Source organism: Saccostrea echinata, unplaced genomic scaffold (assembly GCF_033153115.1).
Source record: "Saccostrea echinata isolate AGI-Se365-2 ecotype Australia unplaced genomic scaffold, CSIRO_AGI_Sech_v1 ptg000003l, whole genome shotgun sequence".
NCBI classification, from domain to species: Eukaryota; Metazoa; Mollusca; class Bivalvia; order Ostreida; family Ostreidae; genus Saccostrea; species Saccostrea echinata.
Window position 1 is genome coordinate 12,586,430 of NW_026889752.1, and position 27,527 is coordinate 12,613,956.

General features: G+C 32.6%; 2 protein-coding genes across 2 annotated transcripts in view; both read right to left on the bottom strand.

Annotated features, from left to right (window-relative positions):
• Positions 1 to 1,399: 1,399 nt before the first annotated feature.
• LOC133178591 (uncharacterized) overlaps positions 1,400 to 27,527 on the bottom strand; it is a 47,175-nt gene continuing 21,047 nt past the window's right edge. The window contains exon 5 of the mRNA XM_061313312.1: positions 1,400 to 1,716. Within this exon, the coding sequence (XP_061169296.1) occupies positions 1,583 to 1,716 (134 nt within the window). The 3' untranslated portion in view covers positions 1,400 to 1,582. The remainder of the gene's footprint in view (positions 1,717 to 27,527) is intronic.
• On the bottom strand, positions 13,603 to 22,746 carry LOC133178630 (uncharacterized). Its single transcript, XM_061313356.1, has 4 exons — positions 22,438 to 22,746; positions 19,601 to 19,655; positions 18,875 to 19,099; positions 13,603 to 13,897 (listed from the first exon to the last, which is right to left on the bottom strand). The coding sequence occupies exons 1-4, from the start codon at positions 22,744 to 22,746 to the stop codon at positions 13,677 to 13,679; spliced, it is 810 nt and encodes a 269-aa protein (XP_061169340.1). The 3' UTR covers positions 13,603 to 13,676.

A 27,527-nucleotide genomic window follows, 5' to 3' on the forward strand; every position in this document is an offset into this window, starting at 1 on the left:
TTACCATAACAAATATATTTTTTTTATTTCAGTCCAGCTTTAACGATAACATTTTTTAAAGTTCAAATTAAATCGATAACACGACAATCTGATAATATAATTTAATTTTGTTTGTATTCTAGCCTCTGATTGGTTAATATCCAAAAAGGAACACAAATTATTTCTGTATAACCTGGTTTGGTATGGGGACACACCCCACTGACAACCAGCTGAATCATCTGTATCCATACAATCCTCTCATTTCCAGTCCTCGGGATTCATGGAAAATTCCAGATTTAATAAATGTACCTTTAGCTTCAAACAGTAATTCGATCTTACCACATGTACACAAACAACAAGGCTGCTAAGCCTATGTATCAGTTTTTACCGCCCCTTGCTTCCCATCACTTCCGTTACTATGGTTGTATTATTGAGCGGAAAATTTGAACTAATAAAAAGCAACGAAATTTTACACCCATAGTTATTTAATGGTTTTAAAATTAAATTATAAGGAATGACTCTAATTCTTGGCCAAATTATTCGAGTATAACCTGGTTTGGGTCAGTTCACGCTGTTTTATAATCCGCTTCGCGGATTATAAAGCGTAAACTGACCCAAACTCATTCCTAAAATATTGGCGTCAATAGTCATTGAAACCTTTTATGTAAAAAGATAATACGCAATCATGTTTTTCACATGTGGAAGATTTATAGAACAACTTAAGTGTTTGTTTTGCTTTGCGTTATCAATGGTTGCAAAGAACTGAAGCTTACATAACAGTTTTTGTCATATTTTTTTTTCCAAAGTTCATTGTATAATCCACTACAAATGTGTTTATTTTTGTATAAGAATCTGAATTTATTAAGTATATTTCGAGATATGAACAAAAACAGTCTAAAAGTTACATAAACATTCAAAAGTACCAGCTGTTCCGACAGAATGTAGTCTTTTTTACTTTTATTCCATCAGACCAATCGAACGTTTAATTAACTTTCGGGAAGTTTAGGAATTTCAATGGTTTTCTTTTCCCATTTTTTTCTGGTTTCCATATCCCCAGATCTGCATTTGCACTCTTGTAACCTTAAGTACGGTACGAATTGTCCTCATCCGTTCTGTTTCGCTCTTCCGTGACCCTCTGACAAGATTATAAATGGAATACACTAGGATTCCTGCATCAAGGAGAGCTGAGAGTGGAACGAGAATCATGTCTCCAAGAGTAATGGCCCTGGCAACTATTCGTAGCACAATTACTGGAATGGCAGTAAGCGATCTCATTGCTGACGTAGCCATTTCTAACGGGTTGTTATCCACGGAATCTCTTTCAACAGCATATATTGATTTGGAAAGACATCGTGAACGCTCTCTTAAATTCATCTGGTATCTCTCCATTTGGGAAAAAGCTTCTTTATTTAACACGAACTCAGAAACCTTTGATCCTACTGATGTGGCACCTCCCACTCCTCCAACAACAAAACCAGCAATTGTAAGTCCCAGTGAGACCCCTGCCGTAAAAGGGGCAGCAATGAGCCCAGCAACGGCAAGGGTGGTACTAACAAGACCCACAGAAGACCCGACAATTGATGCAATATTGACATTTTTTCTCCTACTCTAACCCGTCAATAATTCTTGTACAGAGAATTTCAAGCGCCATATTACATCGTAACCAGTTGTCAAGGGCTAATCTTGTGACAGTGAGCCTGTTCTCTATGCTCCTCATTTTTGCAAAGATATTTTCATCTAAAAAAAGAAATTGATAAATAATTCAGCTGAAGAAAATTCGACTATTCTTTCATCAGATATATGAGTACATATTTCAATACATGATTAGTACAAATAAACTACCTGCTCTATCTACTTTATGGTGTTCAATTCCGGATACAATAGGTTGTTCTGTTAAACAATTGCATACCTCGTCTATGGAAACAATTCGGTGAAAGTGGCCTGTGAAAGTCCTGTACACCATTATAAAATATTTGCTAAAACCATCACTGTCAATATCGCAGCAATGCTTGTTTGCAATATTTATCATGTGTTTTGGTTTGCGTTTTCTTCTCAGCTTTGTAGATGTTCTCCAAAATGTTGAAATTTCTCCTTTGTCTTCTTCAACGCACAGAAAGAAAATTGGAACCTGGAAGCATGTGGCTATCGCAAACAGCTCTAAATCTTCCATTTCTATTCCGTCTTCTATTCGATTAGCATAAAACTGTGTTTGCTCCTTTTCAACAGACCTCTGTCGTTTAAAGAAATCCCATTTCTTTCTCTTTCTTGAGGTAAAGTTCTTTAAAAACTCTTTGTTTTCTGTTTCATCTTTCTCCCATCTCATAAACTTACCAAATATGTCGGGATTATTTTGAATTTCTCTTACTATTTCCTTCAATACAAGTTCAAATTCTATTTCAGTTCCAAAAATTTCCTTGCTTATACATCTACACAAGGAGTAGCTGTAATCGGACATAAAATCTATTTCTTTATCTTGCATATCTTGACGACTCATCAGGAGAGGTATTTTCGAATGTGTTGAAAATACTGATGGTATACGTCTTACTTCGTCTGCAAATAATTCTGGACTTGTGTCAGTTGGAAGAAACGTCAAGAATGGTCTATGTCTATCGTCTTTTGGAATAATCTTTTCATTTCGTTCAAGATCTAATAAAATATGAAAAAAAACGTTTACTCTCCTTTTATTTTTATAACAAATTCCCTTTTCACTATATATACACTACATAAATACACACACATATCTATCTATCTATCTATCTATCTATCTATCTATCCATATATATATATATATATATATATATATATATATATATATATATATATATATATATATATATATATATATATATATATATATATATATATATATATATACATCATTTTTAATCTAGTGAGAGAACTACCAGTTCATTGTTGCTAGTTTAGCATCCCATAACTTAAATTTCTTGTTCATCATTTCTATCTTAATCTTTTCCCTCAATGTTTTCTATAATCCATCAAATTTTAAGCACATTCTGCAGTGAAAACCCTGAAGCCAATACAATAACAATGACATATTTATGTTTTTAAAGAAGTCAGAATGCATATGACAATATTTCGGCATCGAGAGAATAAATTTTTGTTTCATTGGTTTTTGTAGATTCCTTAACATCAAAGAACTTATTATCATATAATTTCGCGAGAAGCAACACCTGAGAAATAAAATTGCTCGCTTTTTACATACACTTACAAACTCTTGATTCAAAAGCTTTATGCGATTTCATGTTCCTGAAATTTGACGCCTACGAGTCATTTTCGTGATATAACATATAAGTACTATTATATGGAATCTACAGTTCCATTATTCAGTCAATGAAAGGGATGGTTACAAAAATAATAAATAAACATGAAGAACAGTAATCAAGTCAAAGGTCAATTGAAAGAATACAAATTAGAAGCAGATCAAACATGGACCTCCAAGATATTCAAAGGCGGGATCAGATGCCATGTAGGAGTAAGGAATCCCTGTCGACCAGTTACACCCACAGTGTACACCTTGTCATGACCGGAAAAGCGGAAAAATCCAAAGACAATTAAGTGTTTAAATAAAGACCTAACAATTTGTACGAAAAACCTAAATCAACATTCAAATTAATTATATATTGCTTTTGCTGGCAAGGTTATGGTCATAGAATTTGCGAAATGTTGACTGCTGATATTATTGTTTCAACTTATGTGTCAATATCTTGAATTGTTTGAGAAATTATTCGTACGCAGAGCATGCTCTTGCGTCGAATCAGCTGGAGGATCTACAATCCATCCCGACATACTGTTGGAAGATTTGATCTTCAAAAACTACATAAATATTGTTAATCAGAATCTGAAAATGATCTTTAGAATATCAACTTTGGAGTACTTGTGTGACAATATGAATATTTTTAACAAAAAAAATGCAACTGAGCAATTACAATGTAAGTAAATTTACACGTTCAGATTTTATTGAAAAAAGCAGCTGTCACTGATGTCAAAAACCTTGGGCTTTTTTCTTGTAGGGAATGGTTGTATAAATTGTTGGAATGTCATATGATTTGACGTATTAATGTTTTTAACCTTTATGAAGATTATTTGTAAAATGAAATTGCATGAATATTTCATCAGCTTTTTCCCTTACTTTGACTCAAAAAATGATTTTTTTTATCCTCATCTCCGAATATTTCTCTGCTTAGACACTGCGTTAAGGAGCCCTTTCCACCGTTTATTTGATCTTATTTTCTTCCTTGTGTATCCAGTATCTCCACAACTTTTTCTATATGCCTATCGAGAGGGCACAGATAAGAGGAAACTTGGTCGTTTGGAACGATTTGGGAATCTTCAATTGTTGAGAAGTGCTTATGAGTGCCATGTCTACCAACAGGGCAACATGGTTCCAGCGCTGAAAAAATAGCAATTTTACCAATTATGACGTCAATGCATTACACAAATACATTTACTTTTTTAAAAAAAATTGTTTAAGACCCATTAAAAATTCCGTTTTATCAATTTCAAGATTATCATTTACCTAATCTTTTCATGATGTATTCTTCCATTTGTCCTGATAAACTGGAAATCGTCCTGCTATGAATGGCTTTGGACGAAAACATAAGCAGTCATTGGCATCATTCAGCGGAAGTAACGTTCTGTTGGATATCTGCTTAACATATATTGGCGAGGTAAACATTTCAAAGAAACTACTGCAGGTAGGAAGGTAAATGTTATACTCTTCTCCTTTTTTGACATACATTTCAACATTAAAGACACTCGCAAAAGCAAAGAAGTCAATTGTATCAATGGAATCCAATTGGTCAAGATGAAAATCAAAAGCTTTTCTTCGTAAATCTGAAAGCTTTGTATCTTTATCTTTTCCTTCAGGCAACCCTTCAATAACTATCTTCTCTTTTTTAAAATTATCTAAGCTAACAATGTTTGATATATTTCATAAAAGTCATCACTCCTCATGTGCGCCAAGACTTGATCCTTGACAAAATCTTCCATGCACTCTGAACCATAAAAAAGCTGACTAAATACAACAAAAATGTTTGTTTCTTCTGTTTCTAAGGATGTTATAGTTGCTTCGATATCTTTCCATGGAGTTGTACATGTATCCAATCCTTCAATCCGCTTAAGTATGAATGACGAATTCAATTCTTGAAATGAATTTTTGAATCGTTTATCAAGACACATATCATGGTCTTCGTTAATAAATGTAATTGGGCACATTTTGAGTCCCCTTTCTTCGCCCTCAAGTTGCTGGAAATACGGTTCACCGTCCAGAAAGGTAAGCAGAAGTATAATTTTCTTTGTTTTGGATATTTCCCTAAGAATGGGGGTTATGTAAAATCCACTTATTGTTTCACAGTCATCAGTTACTTTCAGAAGTATAATTTTTGCTCCATAAACTCACACGCTGCATACAATTCGCGCAGAGTAGGTGGATTCTGCTCATCTTCTAGAATGGTCATGTCTCTTCTAAAGGCCTCATGTGCCGTTACACCTGGTCTATAATTGTGTGACTTGAACAAAGAGAAATAAAACCCAAGACGTTTTTGGAATTTAGACAACTCCTTGCGAACTTGTTTTTGCGCATATTCTTTTGGAAATAATTTACCGATTATTGTAAATAGTTCGTTGCTGTTGTGGGGTTGTGCAGATACAACAAAATATCGATTCAGTTGGTCCACCAGTAAATTTGCATTCATTTTCGATAAAATGATCCCACTAAATGTTTAATCCATGAAGAAATTCAAAAGTATACATCAGGTAATATGATTCATGAATTAAGCACTTAACGTTTTTATTTGTCCTTTTGGGAAAATGAACTTTTTGACCTGTTATAAAGTAAACAAATACAATTTTACTTAAACATCCTTACAAAAAGAAAGAGCATTTAACAAGAAATCTCTACAATTCTTTTTTTAACAGTGCCTTACTGGGAATTAGCACTGATATAAATTAATACGTTGCATATTTTAAGAAAAATATTGATGGACAAGAGGTAATGAATGAAAGATCGGATAATGAATCAGAAATAAAGTCCAGAATTAAACAAGAGTATGTGAATGAAACTGTGAACAAATTTGATTATGAGCAAAAAAAAAAAAAAAAAAAAAAAAAAAAAAAAAAAAAAAAAAAAAAATCGCCGAACTGTACTTCCTACAGCTTCTTTTATCGTAGTAAAATATGTTAATGTCGTCCAGAAAATAGTGAATCTTATGCACCAAGCATTACTACTTTAAGCTTTTATTTTTTACCTTCTGATAATGTTCATTACGCACACATTGCCTTTTTATAATCAGGTTTAGGGTTAGTACATGCACTGTCCTGGTCGCTAAACAGCAAAACCAATATTGTGCAGCTGTTTCATGATCGGTAGAATACAGAATAATCTAATCACAAGGTATTCACTATTTTCGGGATGACATTAACATGTTTTACTACGATAAAAGAAGTCATTATACCTCTACTGTTATTACTCTGTTTAATATTAATACCATAAAACTGTCTATTTCCCTGAGAAGATACTATTTCCCTCATCTGAGGACTACTCCCTGAAAAATCGGAGCTACTCCCTGGGACTACTCCCTCATGAATATTTATTAATAATTTTAACCAATTAAAACTAACAGAGGGCGCAGCGTTCAAGGAATCTCGAGCCTGTGACGTAATGTTATTAGCAATGTAACCATGACATCAAAACATTTCGACATGCGATGTCAAAATCATACTAAAATTCTAGCAAAATGAAAACGACGATAATCCTTCGAAGTGTCAGTGAAATTATTTTATATTTTTTAATAATTTTATTTTCCTCGGAAATGATGCATTAGTTATCTTACAATATTTTTAATCACATGCATTTGTGATTATTTAAATGCCCCTATATTGTTTTATAAAAAATGTCTGAGTCTCTAGTTTAATAAATCTCCAATCATTGTTTCGGTATAATAAAACAGTTATGAAATGGGTACTCGGGAAATAGCAAATTTATGGTTCCCCTTGGGAACGTAGGGAATGGGTACTCGGGAAATAGCAAATTTATGGTTCCCCTTGGGGAACCATAAATTTGCTATTTCCCGAGTACCCATTCCATAACTGTATATTTTACTTTGTTTTTTCCTACAGATATCTTCAAAAGGTCAAATGATAATATTATTTTTACATGTGTACTTAAGTAATCATTAAAAAAATAATACATGCAGAACATTATACAGGTCTTGAAATTGAGTTATAGGGTTGAGAATATCTGCTGTCATTATAAGGTTCTAACGATTGAAATCTTAATTATAGATTACAGTATATGAATTATCGCTTCTCACATATTTCATGAAACACTAATTTTGCACATAACGTGAAAAAAAGTTTTTGTTCAAATTCAGAAGAATAAATTAAGTGACAATACAAACTTACCTGTTGATCATATCCATCGATATTTTAAATTACACAAAACTAACACATTAAAACCATACATGTCTTTATTTAAAAACACTAGATGAAACATAAAAATAGACCGTTCATATCATCTGAAGGTTAGAAGACTACGTGTGTAAAATTTTCCAAGTAGATAATAAATTCAAGCTTACCCTAGGTGCTTTGATACATGTAACAGGTATTTTTAATTTCAAAGTTATTGGTGCTCGGTTTTGTCCTTGTTCAAGACTAATGGAATAGGTAATGGAGATAACATTTTTTTCACCTGAGATATTGAAAACAGAATCAATGTAAATAAAAAAATAAAATATGTAGAAACTAGTAAATATAAAATTTATATAGCTTGGACACATGTCTTTATAGACAGAATATCTTCGACATGAAATGACAAGAAACTAGTTGACATTTAGCATTTGCTTGCTTACTGAAACCTACTGCATAATTTTAAATGTTGCACACTAATTTTAAGTTTTATTTTAAATTTTACAAAATTTACAAAACCTTAAGAAGACGACACTCGTTTAAAAATACTTTTTGAGAAATTCTGTAAATTAATGTAAATTAATACCAAAAGATCATTTAAGCGAATTTTTTTCACTCCGTAAAAATTGAATTCATATTAATATTTAAATGCTTTAGAATTTGTCGAAAAATTATTCATTGACAATATCATCGATCATATACTTAAAGAGGTTCATTCCTCTGCTTTTTATTCTAATGGTTTTCATACAATAAATTTGGATTCTACAATGCTAATAAAACTATATTCAGTTAAAACCCAATGATTAAATTCCATACCCAAAGCATTAAGTGAGGAACTACATTTTGTGGTGGATGGTTTTTTTTTTAGAAGAAAATGATCAATGTTTCTCTTTCAACGTATTTACAGTATCATTAAGTTTGGATTCCTATTTTTACATGCAGCCTGCATATAGAGTTATTTTTTGCAATAAAAAGTTTTATGCTGGACCTAAATTATATTATGCACTTATCCACTGGCTGTGAGTGGGATAGCTCTTTCATCATACCCGCTACAGGAAATTATTCCCAAAGGGCTTGCCCGAGGGGAATAGTTTCTGTCAAGGGTTTGATGAAAGAGCTATCCCACTCAAACTAGTGGATAAGAGTTTTATTAGTCCCCTACCGGTGAAACCGGAGGGGACTATAGGTTTCCTCTGAGTCTGTCCGTCCGTCTGTCCGTCCGTCTGTCTGTCTGTCTGTCTGTCTGTCCGTCTGTCTGTCTGTCCCTCTGTCTGTCTGTCAGTCTGTCCCACTTGGTTTTCCGCACTTTTTTCCTAAACGCTAGCAGATATTGAGCTGATTTTTGGTATGTGAGTGTATCTTGATGAGTTACAGATCAAATTTGCATTTCGTTCCGCTTCATTGATTTTTGACGGAATTACGGCCTTTTCAATTTTTACGGGTTTTCCACAATTTTCTTCTAAACGCTTGTAGATATTGAGCTGATTTTTGGTTTGTGGCTGTACCTTGATTAGTTATAGATCAAGTTTGCATTTCGTCCCGCTTCATTGATTTTTGACGGAATTATGGCATTTTCAATTCTTAACGGGAACAGAACCAGATTACACTTGCCGGTAGGGGACTAGTATTGCTAATGCAATACTCTCAGAATGCTTGTTAGACTGATATATATCATAACTTCTGAGGGTTGGATTACCTGATACTACAGTTTCATTGGCAAAACATGAATAGAATAATTATAGAAGTTTCTAACATGTATTTTGAATAAGATAACACTGCTAGAATGAGCTGAAATCCTGATGATGTCACAATGCTACTCTGACATCATCAATGTGAAATGTACACTGTAGTAAAAAGAAAGAGAGATATTTAAAGAAAAAGTGCATTTCAAAAATTACGAGAAAAGAAAATATTTTGAAAGGGAAAAAGATTTTGAACAGAACAAATGAAAAATGCACTATACTTTGATGTAAATAAATGAACATAAAAACATATTGCAGAGCGTAGGCAAATGTATATTTTTTTCAAAAACTTTTTATGTTTGGTGATTAGATGTCACTGTGTACTAACGATCATGGAATGGCTGCATACTATTGATTTTGCTCTCAAGCGACTAGGACAGTAGATTTATTATTGATTATTTAAGGACAATGTATGCTTAATATACACTTTGAAAGGGTCTAAAATAAATACAACGTTGTCAAAGATTGAGATAAAATCAAATATTAGTTATGTTTTGGTGCATAAAATTCGTTGTTTTCTGGACCATAGTGCCAAGATGCAGTTTGAATCCCTTTCTTCCTTCAAATATCTTCAAAAGATTTAAGTATTATTATTATTTGAAATTCATTATAATTCGTAAATACATTCATTGCACACATATTTTGTTATATGGAAAGTATAGGTTTGAAAATATGCTGTCACATTCACATGATCCCGACAATTAAAACTGATATACATGTAATGCATTATCGATTGTCACATTTTTTAAACAAAAATTTTGTACAGAATATGCAACTAAAATATTTTGTTGAAATTCAGGAGACTGTATTAAAGTGACTATACGAACTTACCTGTTGATCCTATCAAACGCTATTTTAAGTTACGTAAAACGAGTATCTCAATGTATTTCACTAGTTTCGAGATACTTGATCAAGATGCACCTCTGTCCTATGTCCTGACACAACCTATTTAGCATACAATCGTCTTGTAAGATAGTATTGTCATTGTAAATGATTTATTAAAAAGAGAAGGCAAATATAATCTCTAGGTAAGAAGGGGTTTGTAAAAAAAATGCAAAGTAGACAATCGATTACATACATCAAGTGCTTAGATAACGGGCATTTTAATTTAAACTCATAGGGACTCGCATTTATCCTTGTTCAAAACTGTACTGCATGTATAATAGACGACCTTATCGTAATAATGTTAATAACACACTTTGTAAAATATTGAAGAAAAAAATCAATGTAGAAATCAGGAGAAGAAAGTACCTCTAGACGTAAATAGATTGATTGATTGTAAATTGTTTTACGTCCCATTCGAGAATTTTTCACTCATATAGAGACGTCACCATATACCGGTGAAGGGCTTCAAATTTTGACCTTTACTCGGCACTCAGGGCCATTGAGCAGTGAGGGATCTTTATTGTGCCAACGCCTGCCGTGACACGGGGCCTCGGTTTTTAAGGTCTCATCCGAAAGACCCGCAACTTTCACTCCAAAGTGCCGAGCGCATGGCGAAGGAACAGTTGCTACCTATTTTTTTATCGACTTAGGTCTGTCGCGGCCGAGATTCGAACTCACGACCTCCCGATCACGGAGGGAGTGCTCTACCGACTGAGCTACCGTGAACGGTAGACGTAAATAGAAAATACATGTATATATATCAATTACGTTCATCGACCCCAGATATGTCTTCAAGGACAGAAAATCTTCGTTTGTTATTTTATTCTACATTTTAAGGCTGAAAGTTTTCTAAGATTATATGCTTAATAACATTACACAATTATTTACCTGCAAAAAGTCATCAAAGTCAGTTACCAGTCAAAAAGAGCAAAATTCATAAAAACGCAAAAAAAAAAAAAAAAAAAAAAAAAAAAAAAAAAAAAAAAAAAAAATTAGGTAAGAATTGGTATTCGGTCTAAGCAAAATTATTGTAGTGATCCACTACAAGTCAGTCGTAATATAATCATGGAAGTATCTTTTAAATGAAGCAGTGTTTCCCGGCCGATACCTACCGCAGAATAGCAATCTATTGAATACTCTTGCCAAAACTGAACATGTATAAGCCTGGTTCTTACAAGTCGTGGCGTAAGCTAGTAAAGTATGTTTCCTTCTCAATATATATACATGTATATATATATATATATATATTTTTGCAAATGTGTGAAGTAAGCATTCCCGAGGAATACCGGTATTCTCTATTTGAAGGTAAAAATATTATAAATACAGTCAATCCTCGTTATCTCAAACTCGATGGAAACGAGAAAAAACTTCCAGATATCCATGTCTGCGCCCTGATATCAACATCGTAGGAAATCTGGGAAAGCAGCAGATACAGATTTTGGAGCATGAGTAACTTAGGATCTATTCCTCAAAATCTAGACTATATATTTGGAAACAGAGCTGCGTTAAAGACTTAGTAAAATTTCTGTATTAATTATTTTTAAGTGATTATTGAGTGTTATTCGACAAAAAGAATATCTCACAAAATACTAAGTAAGTTTAGTTAAATAGATTTATAATTGTTATTACACTAAACATTCTATACTTTTTCTTCTAATTACTAACATGTAATTACATGTATTTGTTATTTCTCACCATTAAAAAAACAATGCAAAAATAACTATAGAGAAATGCAATTTATTTACTAAACCATGTAGTAAAAGCTTCTGGTACATGTTTACATATAAAACAAAGTTATTGATCATACCAAAATATAAGTACGTTTTCTAGTACTTTTTAAATCAATACACTTTTTAATTCAGAAATAAGTCAAAGAATTTAAACTACGACACACTCTACTTCTACTGACAGTAAAATCAGATCAATTGAGAGTTTATGACCGAAAAGTTGTAAGCTACCAACAATAAATACATAAATATTAAACTGTACAACAAAAGAGATATGCTCCATTATGAAAGAAAGTATAAAAATGAATTAAACTAAACTACATATAAATTAACATATATGTATTTGAAAGCATTTTGTTAAGAAAGAGTCAATTTTAAAAACTCTCTATGTTTATAAGTTAGTGTTTTTAAAGATCTTTTAAAGATGGTGTGGTTGGAGGTAATAAAGGCTCTCCAGATTGAGATCATGGGAGTAATTAGTTGAAATGTTAATTTTAGCAATGAAATGCTTTCTTTGTATTTTAAATGGAAATTAACTTTACAGCGGTTGCAGAAAAAAAACGTAATTCCTGAAAGCGGGTTATGTTATTGTTTCTGCAATAGCTGCAACTCTTAATTCCCATACTTACAAAGAAAGATATTGTATTTTTGAAAATGTACGTCGTTGGTAGTTTCATTGATTGGAAACCACAGTGCATAATACATTTATACAGGTGGCATGAAAACAAGTTTAAACCGGCACTTACTGATTGATAAAAGAAGTGTTTTTTTTAATCGTCAGTGGATGTCAATTACTGTTTAAACACAATGTCTTTACCCTGCTACTCAATATTGATATTTTTCTGGTGGATAAAAAACCATGATATTAACTACCAAGTGAGTCCATAATTGTATGATGATTTTTCAAGACCACAAAATTTAAATGATTCAAAACACTTTAACAAGGCGGATTATCCCCTCGCAAAAAACACATTCCTGTTTTAAACAAGCCAGAAAATGACATCGACCCCGATGTGAATCATCTGTTATGCTCGAACTCACTAAGTAATCCACTCTCTCACAAGTGCGCTACTATATCTCCCCCCCCCCTCATGTCCGTTGCGGGGGGGGGGGGGGGGGGGGGGGTAGAGAACAGAAAAAAAATTCAAATATATGAATGTCCCTCATGCGGTCGGGTATCGGACAAGCACTAAAACTTTTACAGTGGAGAACGAATGTTGTGATTTTTGTTTCTCTTTCTGTATAACGTTGGCTCGTATTTTTTATTTTAATTTTACTTTTAAACATATATTATGGATAGATCTACGTCTACCGTTTTCAGGGGAAATGATGCATGACTGCATGCCTGCGCTCCGGGGGGGGGGGGGGGATTTGCTAGCTATTCCTTATTAGGAATCGCGTGGTTTAATGTTAATGGGATTTTGCTGTAAACAATATTACTTACGTTAACACAAAGAAGCTTAGTATTAATAATGATATTCAACAACATTCATGTAAACTTTGGTTGTATTTATTTTTGGATGTAATATACGTAGTTCATAGGCAATACCACTAACATAATTCATTCATTAAAAAGTAGATCATTTAATATTCTATTTCTAACCATATTTATCATTGACCAAATCGTTCATGATAAGTGAAATTTTTTCCTTAGAGATAATATCAAAATATATAAGAAATTTAAATATGCAAGATATTGCATCAGGAAATAGATGAACTGTACATATATTTTTCAACTGCATTGAAAATAAAAAAAAAACTTTAGTTATTACCAGGAGAAAAACATGACCCTTTGCTTTACTACAAGAATAAAAAAAACACTTTGTTTTAATATGATCCTTAAACAAACTTTTACACTTTTGATATAAAAAGCAATAGTTTACGTAAATATTATTTCGCTATAGATATTAATATGAGATTAGATATTGCAATCACTGTAGACTTCAATTTCGCACAGCTGTAAAAACTCCGGAACAGGGGTTGTTATTTGCAGACGTACGTAGCGCCCTCTACAATTTTCTTCACACGCCATATCCACCCTCTGATGGGACGTTCCAGGACCAATAAAGAATCCACAGAAACAGATGAAGGCCATGTTAGTTGTTCCAACGGTAACGTTCAAATCGTGCAAACGCCCCTCTAAATAGGTCAGAAACAAAATATCTTATAAATGTTTGCATTAATTTTTTTTGTCTAAATGTTCATCAAAAGCCTTATTTCACTGGGTTAGTTTCTAATATTAAAACAACATGAAACATATATTTAACCAAAACTACCAAATCTGTTTTCTTTTCCCTGTAGAAAATATCTCACATCACAAGGACTTGTGTTTATATATGTACACATAGTAAATAGAAAAAAAATTACTGGCCTCATACAAGTAAAAAAAAACCCCAAAGTTCTACGCTAATCTGAATCTTCAAGATGACCATGCTGTTCTTTCAGCAGACTGTTTATATAAAAGTTTTTTCTCCTTATTCTGATGATGATTTTTTTAACCACTGTTTGGCCAAAACCTTGTCCGTTGTAAGTTAATCCACCTTAAATCTAATCAACAGAACTGTACATTATGATTCTTGATATCAATACGATTACTGGAACCTTACTGATTTGGAAAAGATGTTTTAAAGATATATACGAGGGGTGGGTACAAGTGATTTCGGCACCTGGTGAATTCGGCACCTGGTGAATTCGGCATCAGAATCTGGTGAATTCGGCGCCTATTTGTGTTAATTTGGTCACCGTGTAATTGTTGAATGGTTTGTTAATATTTTTTGTGTAATTAATTGGTTATTTGCTTTTACAGGAAAAAAAGGTGTTTCGATCATTTTTATTAACGAATAAAGTCATTTTTTTTAAAAGAAAAATGCGTGTTTGTAAAGTATAGATCTAATGAGTTAAAGTTCATCTGTGGAAAACTCAATTAGGAATATTGTTAAAGACCTTTTATTTAAAGAAAATTTCGAATAATTCTAATATTCGTACTGAAACGTACAAAATTGAATTATCAGTTTATAAATATATACTGTAGTCTCTCTCAGTCTCGCTAAATTTTTGCGGGTATAGATAAGTTAAAGCCAAAGAAGGAAGCATATAATACTAGTAATTACCTTAAGTAGAGAATTTTATAATTCTTGTTGTTGTCTTTATATTTGATCGTTTTGTATTAAATAATATGCATCTGAAGCAACACCAATCTTGATTTTTGTAAATATTTTAGTGGAAAATAGAAGAAAATTTAATGGAAGTTTATTTTCAGAATAACCCGTTGTCCTTTGCTTTACAAAAATGTATCTAACCAAGTTTTGAAAAAAAAAACTTGTCCATAATAACTGTGCTATTCAAAATTGTAATTTTTTATGCCAGCGTGTTGAAATGCTTAAAGGAAAAATTGGATTATGAAGCAACGAATTTTTGACCAGGGAAGACATAAAATTGTTTTTCAAGTAGATAATTTTATCAAATGTCCTTTTTGAAATATATAATCACAGCCCATAATTCACAATTTATTTACAGACACCATACCAACAAAATTGTCTCACTCCAAAAAAAAAATAACTCTCCTTACTATAATCTGGGAATGTATTTGCATTAAAATAATCTTTTCAACTTTGGGACAACGTTAATAAACATTAATATAAATCCTTAGACGAGAATTACAAATTTTATATTGTTGAAAATTTAGAACTGTACCGAAACTAAATACCAAATTCGTGCCCTACCAAAATTCATAGTATATTTTACTTCATAAACTTAAAATGTACTTTTTTTAATTCCCACTGCAGCCATTAGTTGGCGTAAAAGAGTTTTATCTTTTTACAATGTTCAACATTCAGTAATGAAATATCGATGGTCATTTAACACGTGTGTTGCATCATATTTACAACCTTAATTACACGACCTCCTGTAGATTCCTAACAAGCCTGCTGCTTTGAAAGGAATTTTTATTGTACTGGAGTCGTTATATCAATTTCTTTTCATATAGTCTAAGACCTATCAAGTGAAAATAAAGAGCCTGATGCTGTACAAACAAATCATTTAAAAACAATAAATAAATAAAAATCAATGGTAACTTTTTCATCTCCGTAACAGTCATTTCCGTAACGTACTCAAATTTATTTTGTACATTTACAGCATCTCATAAACATAACATTATTTAAAACAAAAACATATTTTCGGTATTGCGACTAAAAATGTTTTAACCATGTACACTTTTAGACCTGAAACAAAAACGCTCGGAGAATATCACGAAATCGGGAGATTACTCGGAGCTATATGTGTATATATATATATATATATATGCTGTAATTAGATCCTAATTTGAACGATTTAAAATCTTTTTTCTTTATATTGAATTAAATTCAATTGGTGTTAATGATCTTACTTTTTTTTTCAATTAAAAAATCTAGATAAAAAATCTAAATTGAAATACTAGTAGTAAGGGAGAAAGAATAATGTTTTGCCGTACGGCATTGATAATTAAACCAATAACATGCACATTGCTAGTTAAAACCTGCTCATAATAGGGTAAAATGTTTCTTTAAAACGGTTCTGTCCAAACATATTCATAGAGCACGTGGAAAGGGGGGCCTGCTCTCTCCCGGCCTTCCCTTTTTTCCAAGAAGAGTCTATTGCTGTAAATTTTGATTAAATTTTTTTAAATTCAATTTTTGATGTACAGTATGGTCAAACACTCCTAATGTCCAAAAAATATATATGTGTTGAAAATTAGAACGAAAGTGGAATTGATCACAACCCCCCCCCCTCCCCCTTTTTTCTATTTCGGAAAAGATTACATATGTCTGTTAATAATTGTAATGCTCTTTCCTTTAAATGTATCATATATACTTTATGTGTTACTTACTAGATAGAATATTAGACAGCCGTTTTAGTTTTCCGATCTACAGTTTTTTCCCAAAAGGGGGAGGGGTGGAGGGATCCAAGCCCACTCAAAAATAAAAAAAAAAAAATGAGATATACAATTCAACCTAAGGAAATTGACAAGCAAAAAAGTTTAAGAATTCTCTGTCTGAAAAACTTCCTTTCATGGCAGAGACAAGGAAGTGGTTCGTGTCTCCTCTTAGCTGTATAACTATGAAAATCCAAAAGTTTGGAGGGGGGGGGGGGGGGTCGGACAAATTTCCATTCAAGATTTGATGTTTTGAATATTGCCTGTTAGTTGTAATTTCTTTAGCTAGAGCGTATGCACTACTGCGCTTCGAGGAAAAAAAGTCAAAGGTTATATATACTTCAGCTTTTCTGGATATTATTTAAGTCTAAGTATACATGTAGGCTACAAAAATCCCCAAAGAAGCATCATGCTTTGAAAAGGATTTGAAGTACAGATGGTAAAGTTCTTTCATTTCAATAAAAAAAAAAATTTCGTTTCCTTCGTATAGTATACTAAATGTTGTGTTTCATATGCTGTTTGAGATGTAAGGAATATAATTTAGGCAGCACAATTTTGTTGAATTTCTCTTTCCTTAAGAAATATTTTTCAAATAGCGGCCGGTGCATCTTTTTTAGTTTATAACCGGTGCATACATACCAAACTCTGATAGCAACCGTAACATGACAAGATCTGGTTCCGTCCAGAAATCTCTCTCAAAATACACTTTAAAAAATATTTTTATTATATTTACGTATATTTACGTGTACAAGGATTAATCAGAGACTTAAACGAATTGGGGTCACTTTTTGACAGTTTTACAATTTGTTTCAAGTGTCTCCAATATATTTATATCAGCTAGCAGTCGTTCCTTTTTCGAAAAGAAACATTGAATGCATTTTTGTTCCAGTAGCAACCTTTTATGTACTACACCGTGAAAACTGTTTGATAAAGATAATTATCTAAAACATCTTCAAAAATTTTTAGTATTTATTATATTCTTAATAATTCAAAACCGGGTGCCGAATTAACTAGATGCCGAATGCACCAGGTGCCGAACTGACTAGGTACCGAATATACCAGGTGCCTAATTCACTTTACTTGGTGCCAAATTAACCAGGTGCCGAGTTTACCAGGTGCCGAATTGACTAGAATTCCGAGGGGTGATCATAAAGTTTGCGAACTAATTGAATTACTTCCATAAAAGAAATGAAATTAGGTTTCAATGTTCATTATTTTTTAAAGTAGTCCTCTCCAATTTAAATTCACATCTGCCACCGTTCTGCCCATGCGCGAATCACGTGATACAGGCGGTCACGTGACATGTTCCGTAGAGATCTGTTCACAGAAGCTAAACGATTTTTTCCGAGTCTTATATTTCTTACCATGCGAATTATTTTTTATAACAAGAATAGTCCATTTGTCAGAAATAGCCAAATCTCGGCAATAGGATGGGTGGATAAGGATATCCTTTCTCAGAATGAGCAAGGTGACCATCACAACCCGAGTCCTCTGTCTTGGGAGCGTCGTTTATCCAATGTGGATGAAGTATTAGCGCCTTCTTTTTATCATATCTGATGTGTTTAAAGTCTAAAGTAAACGACATTTTAGGGATTTAATAATTATATTATTGATAAAATATCTAACTATTTTTTCTAACTGTAACTTTGCAATCTTTCTTAAGAAATTGTACAACTAAGGACACATCTCTTCCCCAGATTGCTTTCACTAGACAACAGAACAAACATCATCATTTTTAACCTTCTCCCTTCCTTCACTAAAACAATCAATCCAATTTATGAATGAACTTCTGGCAATTCGTTTGTCTTCATAAACCTTGTACAAATTATTGTATGCTACTGCAAAGGAATTTCCAAGATACACGTTAAACTTTACAGCCGTTGGTTGCTCGAGTACGACTGGGTCAATCATTTTTTGTCACGTCACCTACATAAAGACATCATTTTCAAATTGTGACGTCACAAACATGAAGAAAAACATCACAAAAAATCTGCTATTTATAGAGCATGTGTATGACTATATGTATGCCAGATTTCATTCTCATCTGAATTGTTGTTTTGTAAATATAGAGATAGTTCGCAAACTTTCTGATCACCCCTCGTGCATTTAAAATCTAATTTATGAGTATATTAACAGCCTTTCATCATCAGTTTGTTGAATCCTAATTTAGGTGGGATACATGTATAACAAACAAACAACAAAATTACCCCATATTTTTCTGTTTACAAATACAACCCGTCTGACGTAAAACTGGTCGAGTAAATCTACTGTCAACCAAGGCTGAGATTCTTCGTTAGTATGAGCGCACTCTTTGTCGTCAGACCTCACTTCTCCATTCACTGCGAAACTACCGTCACCATGTCGAAAGTCGGCATAATCAGGATCGTCAAATACAGAGCTCATAATAACAGGGCTTTTTAAGGCCAGATTGTCTAGAACAAAGTGAAGTGAGATGTCCGTAAACTGAAGTACATAGAAACGAAATAATGATATCGATACTGAGTGAAGAAATATTTAAAGCAATTATCTGAATTTTCCGTCTTCTTTCTACAAGTGTTTGTCATCTATAAAGCATAAGATAATGATGCTCCTTGATAATGAATGAATATTTTTTAAAATACATTCTCAAGAGATTTGGGAAATCTTCGGCGCTCTACGCCCTTTCCCTCCACGCCCTATGAAACTATACATACAATACTCTCTATATCCATGGTGCATATGCATATGAGAGAAAATGATTTTAAAAAGAAATTAAAAGAGGGAAACATTTTTCGGTGAGTAGATTAACCGTCTTGAAAACATTTTATTAGAATAATAGAATTTTAATATTATGCCTCGCTTAGAAAGAAATGACTATTTATAGAATATGTTGACTAATTGTGTCATTATCACCCTATCATTTATGGTTGTTTTTTCTTTCAATGTTTACTTACTGTTTTTACAGACTCCTCTAGATCGTAGAAAGAATCCCTCAGGGCAGCTTAATTCCTTTAATAATAGAAATATGTGTCAAATCGTTTTGTTTTTATATAAAAATTTTCTTCGATATATTCATAATGTACAATATTTATTGCAAACAAATGTTCGATACCAGGATAAAATACATGTGTGTAAAAAAAAAAAGTCTAGAAATGTCCTTTTTTTAGGAAGATGTTCTTTATAATTTGGATTATCGTCGCCATTCCTCACTTATAATTATAAGAAATATTAAAATATTAATGAAAAGAAAAAAGTTTTAAAAGTATGTGACGATTACTAAACTTGACTCAAAAATAAGAATTGTGGTACTTTTTTACGTATTCAAAGTACAGTGAAACCTGTCTAATCCGACATGCACTAGGAGACAGTTTTCTGTCGGAATAGACATGGTATCGGATTGCACAGTGTAAAACACTTGAGAAATATTAAAATGGGAAAGAAATTTAACGTCGGAATTCACAGTGTGACGGATTGCACAGGTGTCGGATTAGGCAGCTTTCTCTGTATAAATTGTTGCAGTTGATACTTTTGTTTATTCATTAAACTCTCATATATTTTCATATAGCATCATTTACAAACTAATAGGCAGAAAAAAAAATTGTGTAGGGTCATATTTTTGGCCCAAAATTTGTCAAAGAACGCGGAAACTTTGGATTTGGATTCGGCGCACTTGAAAAGTGAAAATTTCATAGTTGCGACACATGATCTTTAGCAGTCTATTAATGATTCGGGTTGTTGTGTTATAAAAAAGGGAATTTTTTCCCGAATATTGAGTTTCGATTTGCTAAAATATGTTTTGACATATGGCTAGATAAGTCATTTGGTACAATTTTTTTTTTTACATTTATACGCACTTTTTTCTTTAAATTTGCTATCTCAGGGTCATCGCTCACTATTTTAAAACGTCATTTGTGTACAATTTAACTCAAATAAACGAACAAACATTTGTAAAAATAAGAATAAGACTAGACAAGCTTGTTGCAAAGCAACAAATAAGTCTTCCGTCTAAATCTCAAGGAGATGAGATTGAGATCGAGAGACTTCTACGGTCATATGTGCAAAAATGAGCCATTTACCATTACTCTCGGTGTGACCAGAAGTGACGTCATTTTGACGACTTTTAATGGTCACCTTAGCTGCTACTTGTCATTTGGAACAACTTTTCTTCTATAAAGCTATACAAATTCTCAATAGTTTTTGAGATATCAGGAAAACACTTTTGGCCCCTCTAGCTCCCTAATGTTAGGGGCCAGGCCCTTATTGTTGGTATCCTTTAAAAGATCGTTACATTCTACACAACTTTTGTTCTATATGTTTTAACAAAATATTTACAGGTAAAAAGATATTATAGAAAAAGTGTTAAAAAATTTAAAATTCCCGATAGAACTTTTTTGGGGCCATAGCGAGCACCGACGTGCGGCACTTCCGGTAAAAATGAAATGCGTTATGCATATCTACAGACATAGATCTACCATACCTGAAAGTTTCATGTTTCTAACTAAAGCCGTATATGAGAAACTCTGGGGACAACCCGATCCTTCGAAAACCATTAACTCGGCAATATCTCCAGACCGGAAGTGTCGTCATCAAAACAGAAAAAAAAAACGCATAAGGTTCAATTGATGTTACTTAAGTCCTGAAAGTTTCATGGAAATCCATAGAGCCGTTTTCGAGAAATCGCGTGCACAAAACCGGTAAGAAAAAAAAACAATAATAATAGAAGTGAAAAACAAAAGAATAACAAGAAGGTCTTCCGCTGAAGACGGAAGACCTTAATTAATAATAATGATAATTATAATAAAGGAAAGAAGACTCAGATACCATTAAACCTTAACTTTTTCCCCAAAAGTTACATAGTGTACATGTAAATGCTGTGCTTCATTTTCGTTTAAAAACCCGAAAACTTGTGCAGCTATAGTATCAGAGTGGTGTACTCTACCTGACCAAGACGGTGAATATTCGATATGTTTTTGGTTCCATCGATATCCTCGCTTTGAGCGTTTATTTATTTATTTTTAAACAGTCTAGTCATTTGTCAATTTTATTTTACTTACTGATTATTTTTTTTCGAATTTAAAAGCAAAGTTAAATTTTGATTACTGTACCGAGTACATTTGCTATCAATTATACCCATAATTTGACAGCTTTTTATTAACTATGTGATATGTTACATATGTTATTGTAACTGTAAAGATAAGTAGATTTAAGTATTACATTTTTTGACAAAGAATAAAATGTATTTAACCCAAGTTTATCCCAAAATATTTTGTTAGGGCAGTACTTCGGCAGGTTTAAAATAATGTTAGCATATTTTAGGCCAATTTTCGACATTTTAATGAAGTTAACATGCTTGCGTATAAAAACACAACTCATATTGTCATTTTCGATATATTTTTATACCAAAAACACGATCTCAATGCTCTTGAAATATTACTTTTACATTGCATGAAGAAATTTCAATGTTTTAATATCCGTTCGGCAGCCTTAAACTAAAAAAAAAATAGTTAACAGAAAAGTCGTTTATGCAATTTCTTATCACTGTGACAGAGGAGCCTAGGCATACAATTACTTTCGCATTTCCCAAGCAATTACACAATCTAAACTATTGGGACTTTTTTTTAAATTAACTTTACATACGCGTCTTTGTTCTTAATCCAATAGTCCACTTTTAGATCATAATTTCCAAGATTTTAAGTTTCACGTTTTTGTTTTTCAAATATTGTGTTCAGCTACTATTTTTTTTTTTAAGAAATGCACTAATTTTTAATTGAACTATCAAAAAAAAACTTACCGGAACCACCTCAAAGTAAGCACAGTCTGAAGTGGAATGCGGAAACACTTCCATTTTTCCATAGCGGAGACGGCACACATGCTGCCCCTTTGTGAAACAAATGTCAAAAGCATTACAAAGAAAGTCATTGTGACAATACGGAGCACATAAATGTCCGGATCCGTTGGACAAAGTAAAATTGTTTATAACACATGCTTGAGCTGTTTCTGGAACGGATCCTCGGTAAGAAAAATGAGTTATTATGACTTCTGGATTTGTATTTCGAAACAAGAAGACGTACATAAATTGTGCTACACTAGGTGGCTTCATTTTTTTCCGCCAAAAATGCAAGTTTAGTTTAATTAATGTTCATAGCATTGGAATTAATAGAAGATATCTTTTATAAAAAAAAATCTTTTCCTGGTATCATCGATACCAAAATATGTCATACACAGATCAGCCTCTTCCTCTTCTTCTTACTGATGTGAATTGACGCGCCTGTTTTCTAATACAACAACTTAAATAAAATATATGTATTGATTTTATTGATTCTGAAAGCCGCTTGAACAATATCAATTTTGCTATATATCAGCATTGGTTAAAATGAAAATAAGAACATAATTCCCTTTCTTAAATAATTGTTTTGGAGTGTTTCTGTCTAAATTTCATATCATTAAATATTAAGGGACTCACGTCATGGAACGTGAAATGTTAGTGTCATAGACTTTTTTCATCCCTTGAAGTGTAATACTTGTTTTCAGAAAAGTGCATTTTTATTAATAATTCAGATTTAAATCTTGTGTCTTTTATAATGAACCCGTTCTTAATTTCCAATCTCCAGTAAGATTACATATGGAACGACGAAACCAAGGAATGCGTCGATAAGTAAGGAAAAAGTCATTGAAAATGCATTTGTTCCGAGAAATTTGTTCGACAACTTTTATAGACGCATTGGCTCGCTTCGTGATCGGAAGGTCGTGTGTTCGAATCACTGTCCTTAGTCGATAAAAATTAGGTAGCTACTGTTCCTTCGCCAAGCGCTCGGCACTTTGAAGTGAAAGTTGTGGGTCTTTCGGATTAGACCTTAAAAACCGAGGCCACGTGTCACGTTAGGCGTTGGCACGTGAAAAACCCTTACTGCTCAATTGCCCTGAGTGCCGAGTAAAGGTAAAATATGAAACCCTTCACCAGGATATGGTGACGTCTCTATATGAGTGAAAAATCCTCGAAGGGACGTAAAACAACATTCAATCAATCATAAAAGCATTGAATAAGATATTAAAAAAGCTAAAGAAAAACGCCTGAACAGGTTTGACTTTTATTAACCGTCTTCAATGACATATCTTCTAAGACTTGCCACAAAAGATATAGGACCATTTGTACAAGAAAGTTAAAGGTCAAATGGTTAGTAATTCTAGTCGTGCATAATTAAAAAAAAAAACAGAGTGTCAAGTCGGATATCATGGAATAAAGTGTGAAACGCTTTGTCCGCCACCAAGTTACGGGAGATTGTACCAAAATGAGTGTATCTGTTACAATTCTAGTAGATGCGATCCTATTATTCGGTGTAAACCTATAAGTAAGTAATTGAAGTATTTTATTGTTGTTGTTGTGTGTGCGTGTATGTGTTTTGTATACTTTTTTAGATAAAGGCTCATGCAAAAAATACTTTAAAAAAAGAAATAAATTAATTTGAAGCTGCTTGTGTACACATATAATGAACCTAAGAACAAGCCTTCGTAATATTCAGTAAATACTCACTAATGTCACAGGCAGAGATGTTCTCTTTAAGGTTTTAAATTAATATGCAGTGTGTATTTGAAATATCATTACAGGTAATAGAGATGAACAGCAAACTGATCAAACTCAATTGATACTGGCATTTATGACTGTATTTGTTGCCATCATTTTACTTAGTTTGATATGTTTGCTGCGCAAATTTTGCAATCGAAATGAAAGATCCCAATCTTCAACCCTACGGACAGGGATGGACAAGGATAAATCTGGAACAGAGGAAACTGTTCACAATGCATCAAAATGCACGCAATCTTTCATAGTCGACGAATCAGCACAGAACAATTATTCTTTGGAAAGATTATATACCTAAGGTTCTCCGTTAAACTTACTGATTGTGTACATGCAGCAAAGTAAACTTTTTTTGGTGCCACAGTAAAATATCTAGCCCCAGAGTAAAATTTCTCTGCGCCATTTTAAGATCCACATGGATGAGGTGTAAAGATACTTTCTAACTGTAATTTCAATTGAAAATAGCATGTTTCAATTTCCATCGATTACCATTTATTTTACTCTAAATTAGATGTAGGATCCCCTTTCCGTTTGCATTATTAATTATCTTAGAACTTCTCTTGATTTTACGTATGAAGAAACAAAGGCAATTTTGTTTTTACCTTTTTATACAACTGTAAAATTGCTCAATTAAATTTTCAAATCAATTGATTATTTGCCTTTAATTTAGAAGCATGTTTCTCGCTAAAACTATGTTAGCAATGTGAGACAAAAATTGTACCGTAGTAATGTATTGATGTAAACTAAAAAAAAAAAAATGAAGGCAAACACCCCTAAAAGTATTTTATGAGTGAGATCTTTTTTTTAAAAAATGGAGAAATTACCGGTATTTCAATAAACTAACAACTTAGGCAAATACATGGATTGTTTGATTGTGTGACCAACCATAATTTCCTTTGATTTTTATGTACGTTTATAATTAAACACAGTTTTAGGGTTTAACACTTACCACATGAAAAGATACTGATAACAGTATATTTTATAGGTTTATCTTTTTCTGAAATCAAACAAGTTTACATTTGCTCCAGTTTTCATTTTTTCGTTTGGAAGGCATACTATAGAAAGACTTTTTTCTAATCCTTTTTTTGCAATTTATATAGCGCAATAAATCCATCCAAATTTGGTCGTAAAACGCGAAAATTAGCACTGAAAATAAAGTTTTTGCTTAGAATTTCAAAAAGAGTGGACAATCCTGATACCTTTTATAATTTCCTCCACCAAATTGACGATTAAGTTTAAAATTTTTCTTGATCTATTTGTAAAAGGATTATTCGAACTTGATGTAAGATTCATTTTATCTAGTTCTGTTAGCTACAAGCTAGTATGTATTTTTAAAAGACTGTGTTTTTCTAAATACATATATATTTTTATCATCTCAATACTTTCATTACATAGCTGTCTGTTTCTTTTTGTCGTCATGCCTAATGTATCATTTCTGAACTTTCGAAAATGTTAGCTTTCTCTCTCTAATGTAAGCTGCATTCAACTACATTCAGTATTTAGAAATAATGGATAAATGGTACAAGAGCATTGTGATTTCCATTGCCTTTGTCCCTGTCTTATGATAAACATTCTCTGTACAACGTTAGCAATGTTTACTTTACAGCAATTATAAACAGTAAAGCTTCCCACTCAGAATAATTGCTACATTTATATAGCAAACCTTCTTACCCAATATTTTACTTTAAAGCATACTTTTTCCGAGTTGACTAAAAAAATTGACTATATAGCAAACATTCCCCTAATGTACAATAAATAATTTCAGCGGCCGATTATACTATAAAGGTTTTTCCCTTAATGTGGAAAAGTATTTATAATTCGGAAAAAAACATATTCATGTTGTTGCTTTTTTTCTTTGTTGATCTCAATCCAAATTAACCGGAAAATGTACAAAATATTTCAAAATACCAGTATACTATTGAATAATACTTATAAATGAAAATCCAAGAAAATCCAAGAAAGCAGTTTCGTTGTTTCGTTTTCCACGACTGAAAGAGTCCTACAGGCATAAAAAATGCGATAAAATCCAAATGGTTTAACATATTATTTAAAAATATACACAATACTTAATTTACAAAAATAAAATTTCGTTATTGAATTGTAAACACAAGGAGGTCACATAAAAGTTCTATTTTTTAGGATATTATTTTTTTTTCAGAGTTATTCAACAAGCTACAATAACAATATTCCAGTGTTTTGTTAAAAGTTCTAAAGATATCATGTTCTAATAATAGCGAGAGCAGCAAGCGGCGCGAAGCGAGCTCAATAGACTAACGTGTAAGAACAGAGCAAATTCGGAATGACATATACGTCAGGCAAATTTTAATGTGAAACCTTCCCAGAATTCCCTTACTACCAGGATTCCATGCGATAATGGCGATAAAAATAATATAAAATATAAAAGGCCCTGCAGTTTGTCGAGAGATTAAATTTCACAAAAAATAATTGATTTACTCTACAACGTATTTCGTTAAAATTTGCACTAGCCTTGTAGTCTCTTTCAACCAGACGCTCGGCTGTCTCCGTCAATTCCAACGTCATATGACGTCACAGTCTAGACTTGGGTCTCGTGCGGTTTGGAAGTTTGAAGAGGCGGATCAAAGTTTACAAGTATAAGCTGTGTAAAGGTTTTTGATGGTACAACTGCACTCGCCCCAACGGTCACACCATAAAACATATCATTATAGTTTTAAAAGAATACAAAGTGATATGTTATTATTATATGCTATACATTCTTAAGGGTTTTCTTCACTCCAGTTGAGATGACGCCAATGGCCGGTTAAGGACCGCAAATTTAGACCCAACAAATAGAATGTAAACAAACACTAATAATGATAACTCTTTTTTTATCTTGCAACCATCCCTTGCATTGACCCAAAACAAAGGTAACCCAATAAACAAAAACCATATTTGATCAATGCTGAAATATACCCTCGTGCATTAAACTACAGAGATGTGCCAAAATTTGTTGAAAATAGCTAGCTTTGCAGGACAAATGTTGCAGGATAAACAAATTCCATTAAAGGTCAGATATAAATAAATTTTAGATTCTCATCTCGGCCCTCAAAGTGCCCCTCCCCATTGTTTTTTATTTTATTTTCTATTATACCCGCACTTCCTAAAGAAAGTTCGGGTATATTGTTGTTACTCTGATCCGTCCGTCTGTCCGTCCGTCTGTCACACTTTCTTCTTAATCTAACTACTTGTACATTTTAAGTAGAATTAAATTAATCTTTTGGCATATGATATTTGGTGTTCTATGGATGTGCAATAAGGTTTTGGAATTTTAAATAACCTTGGGGCAA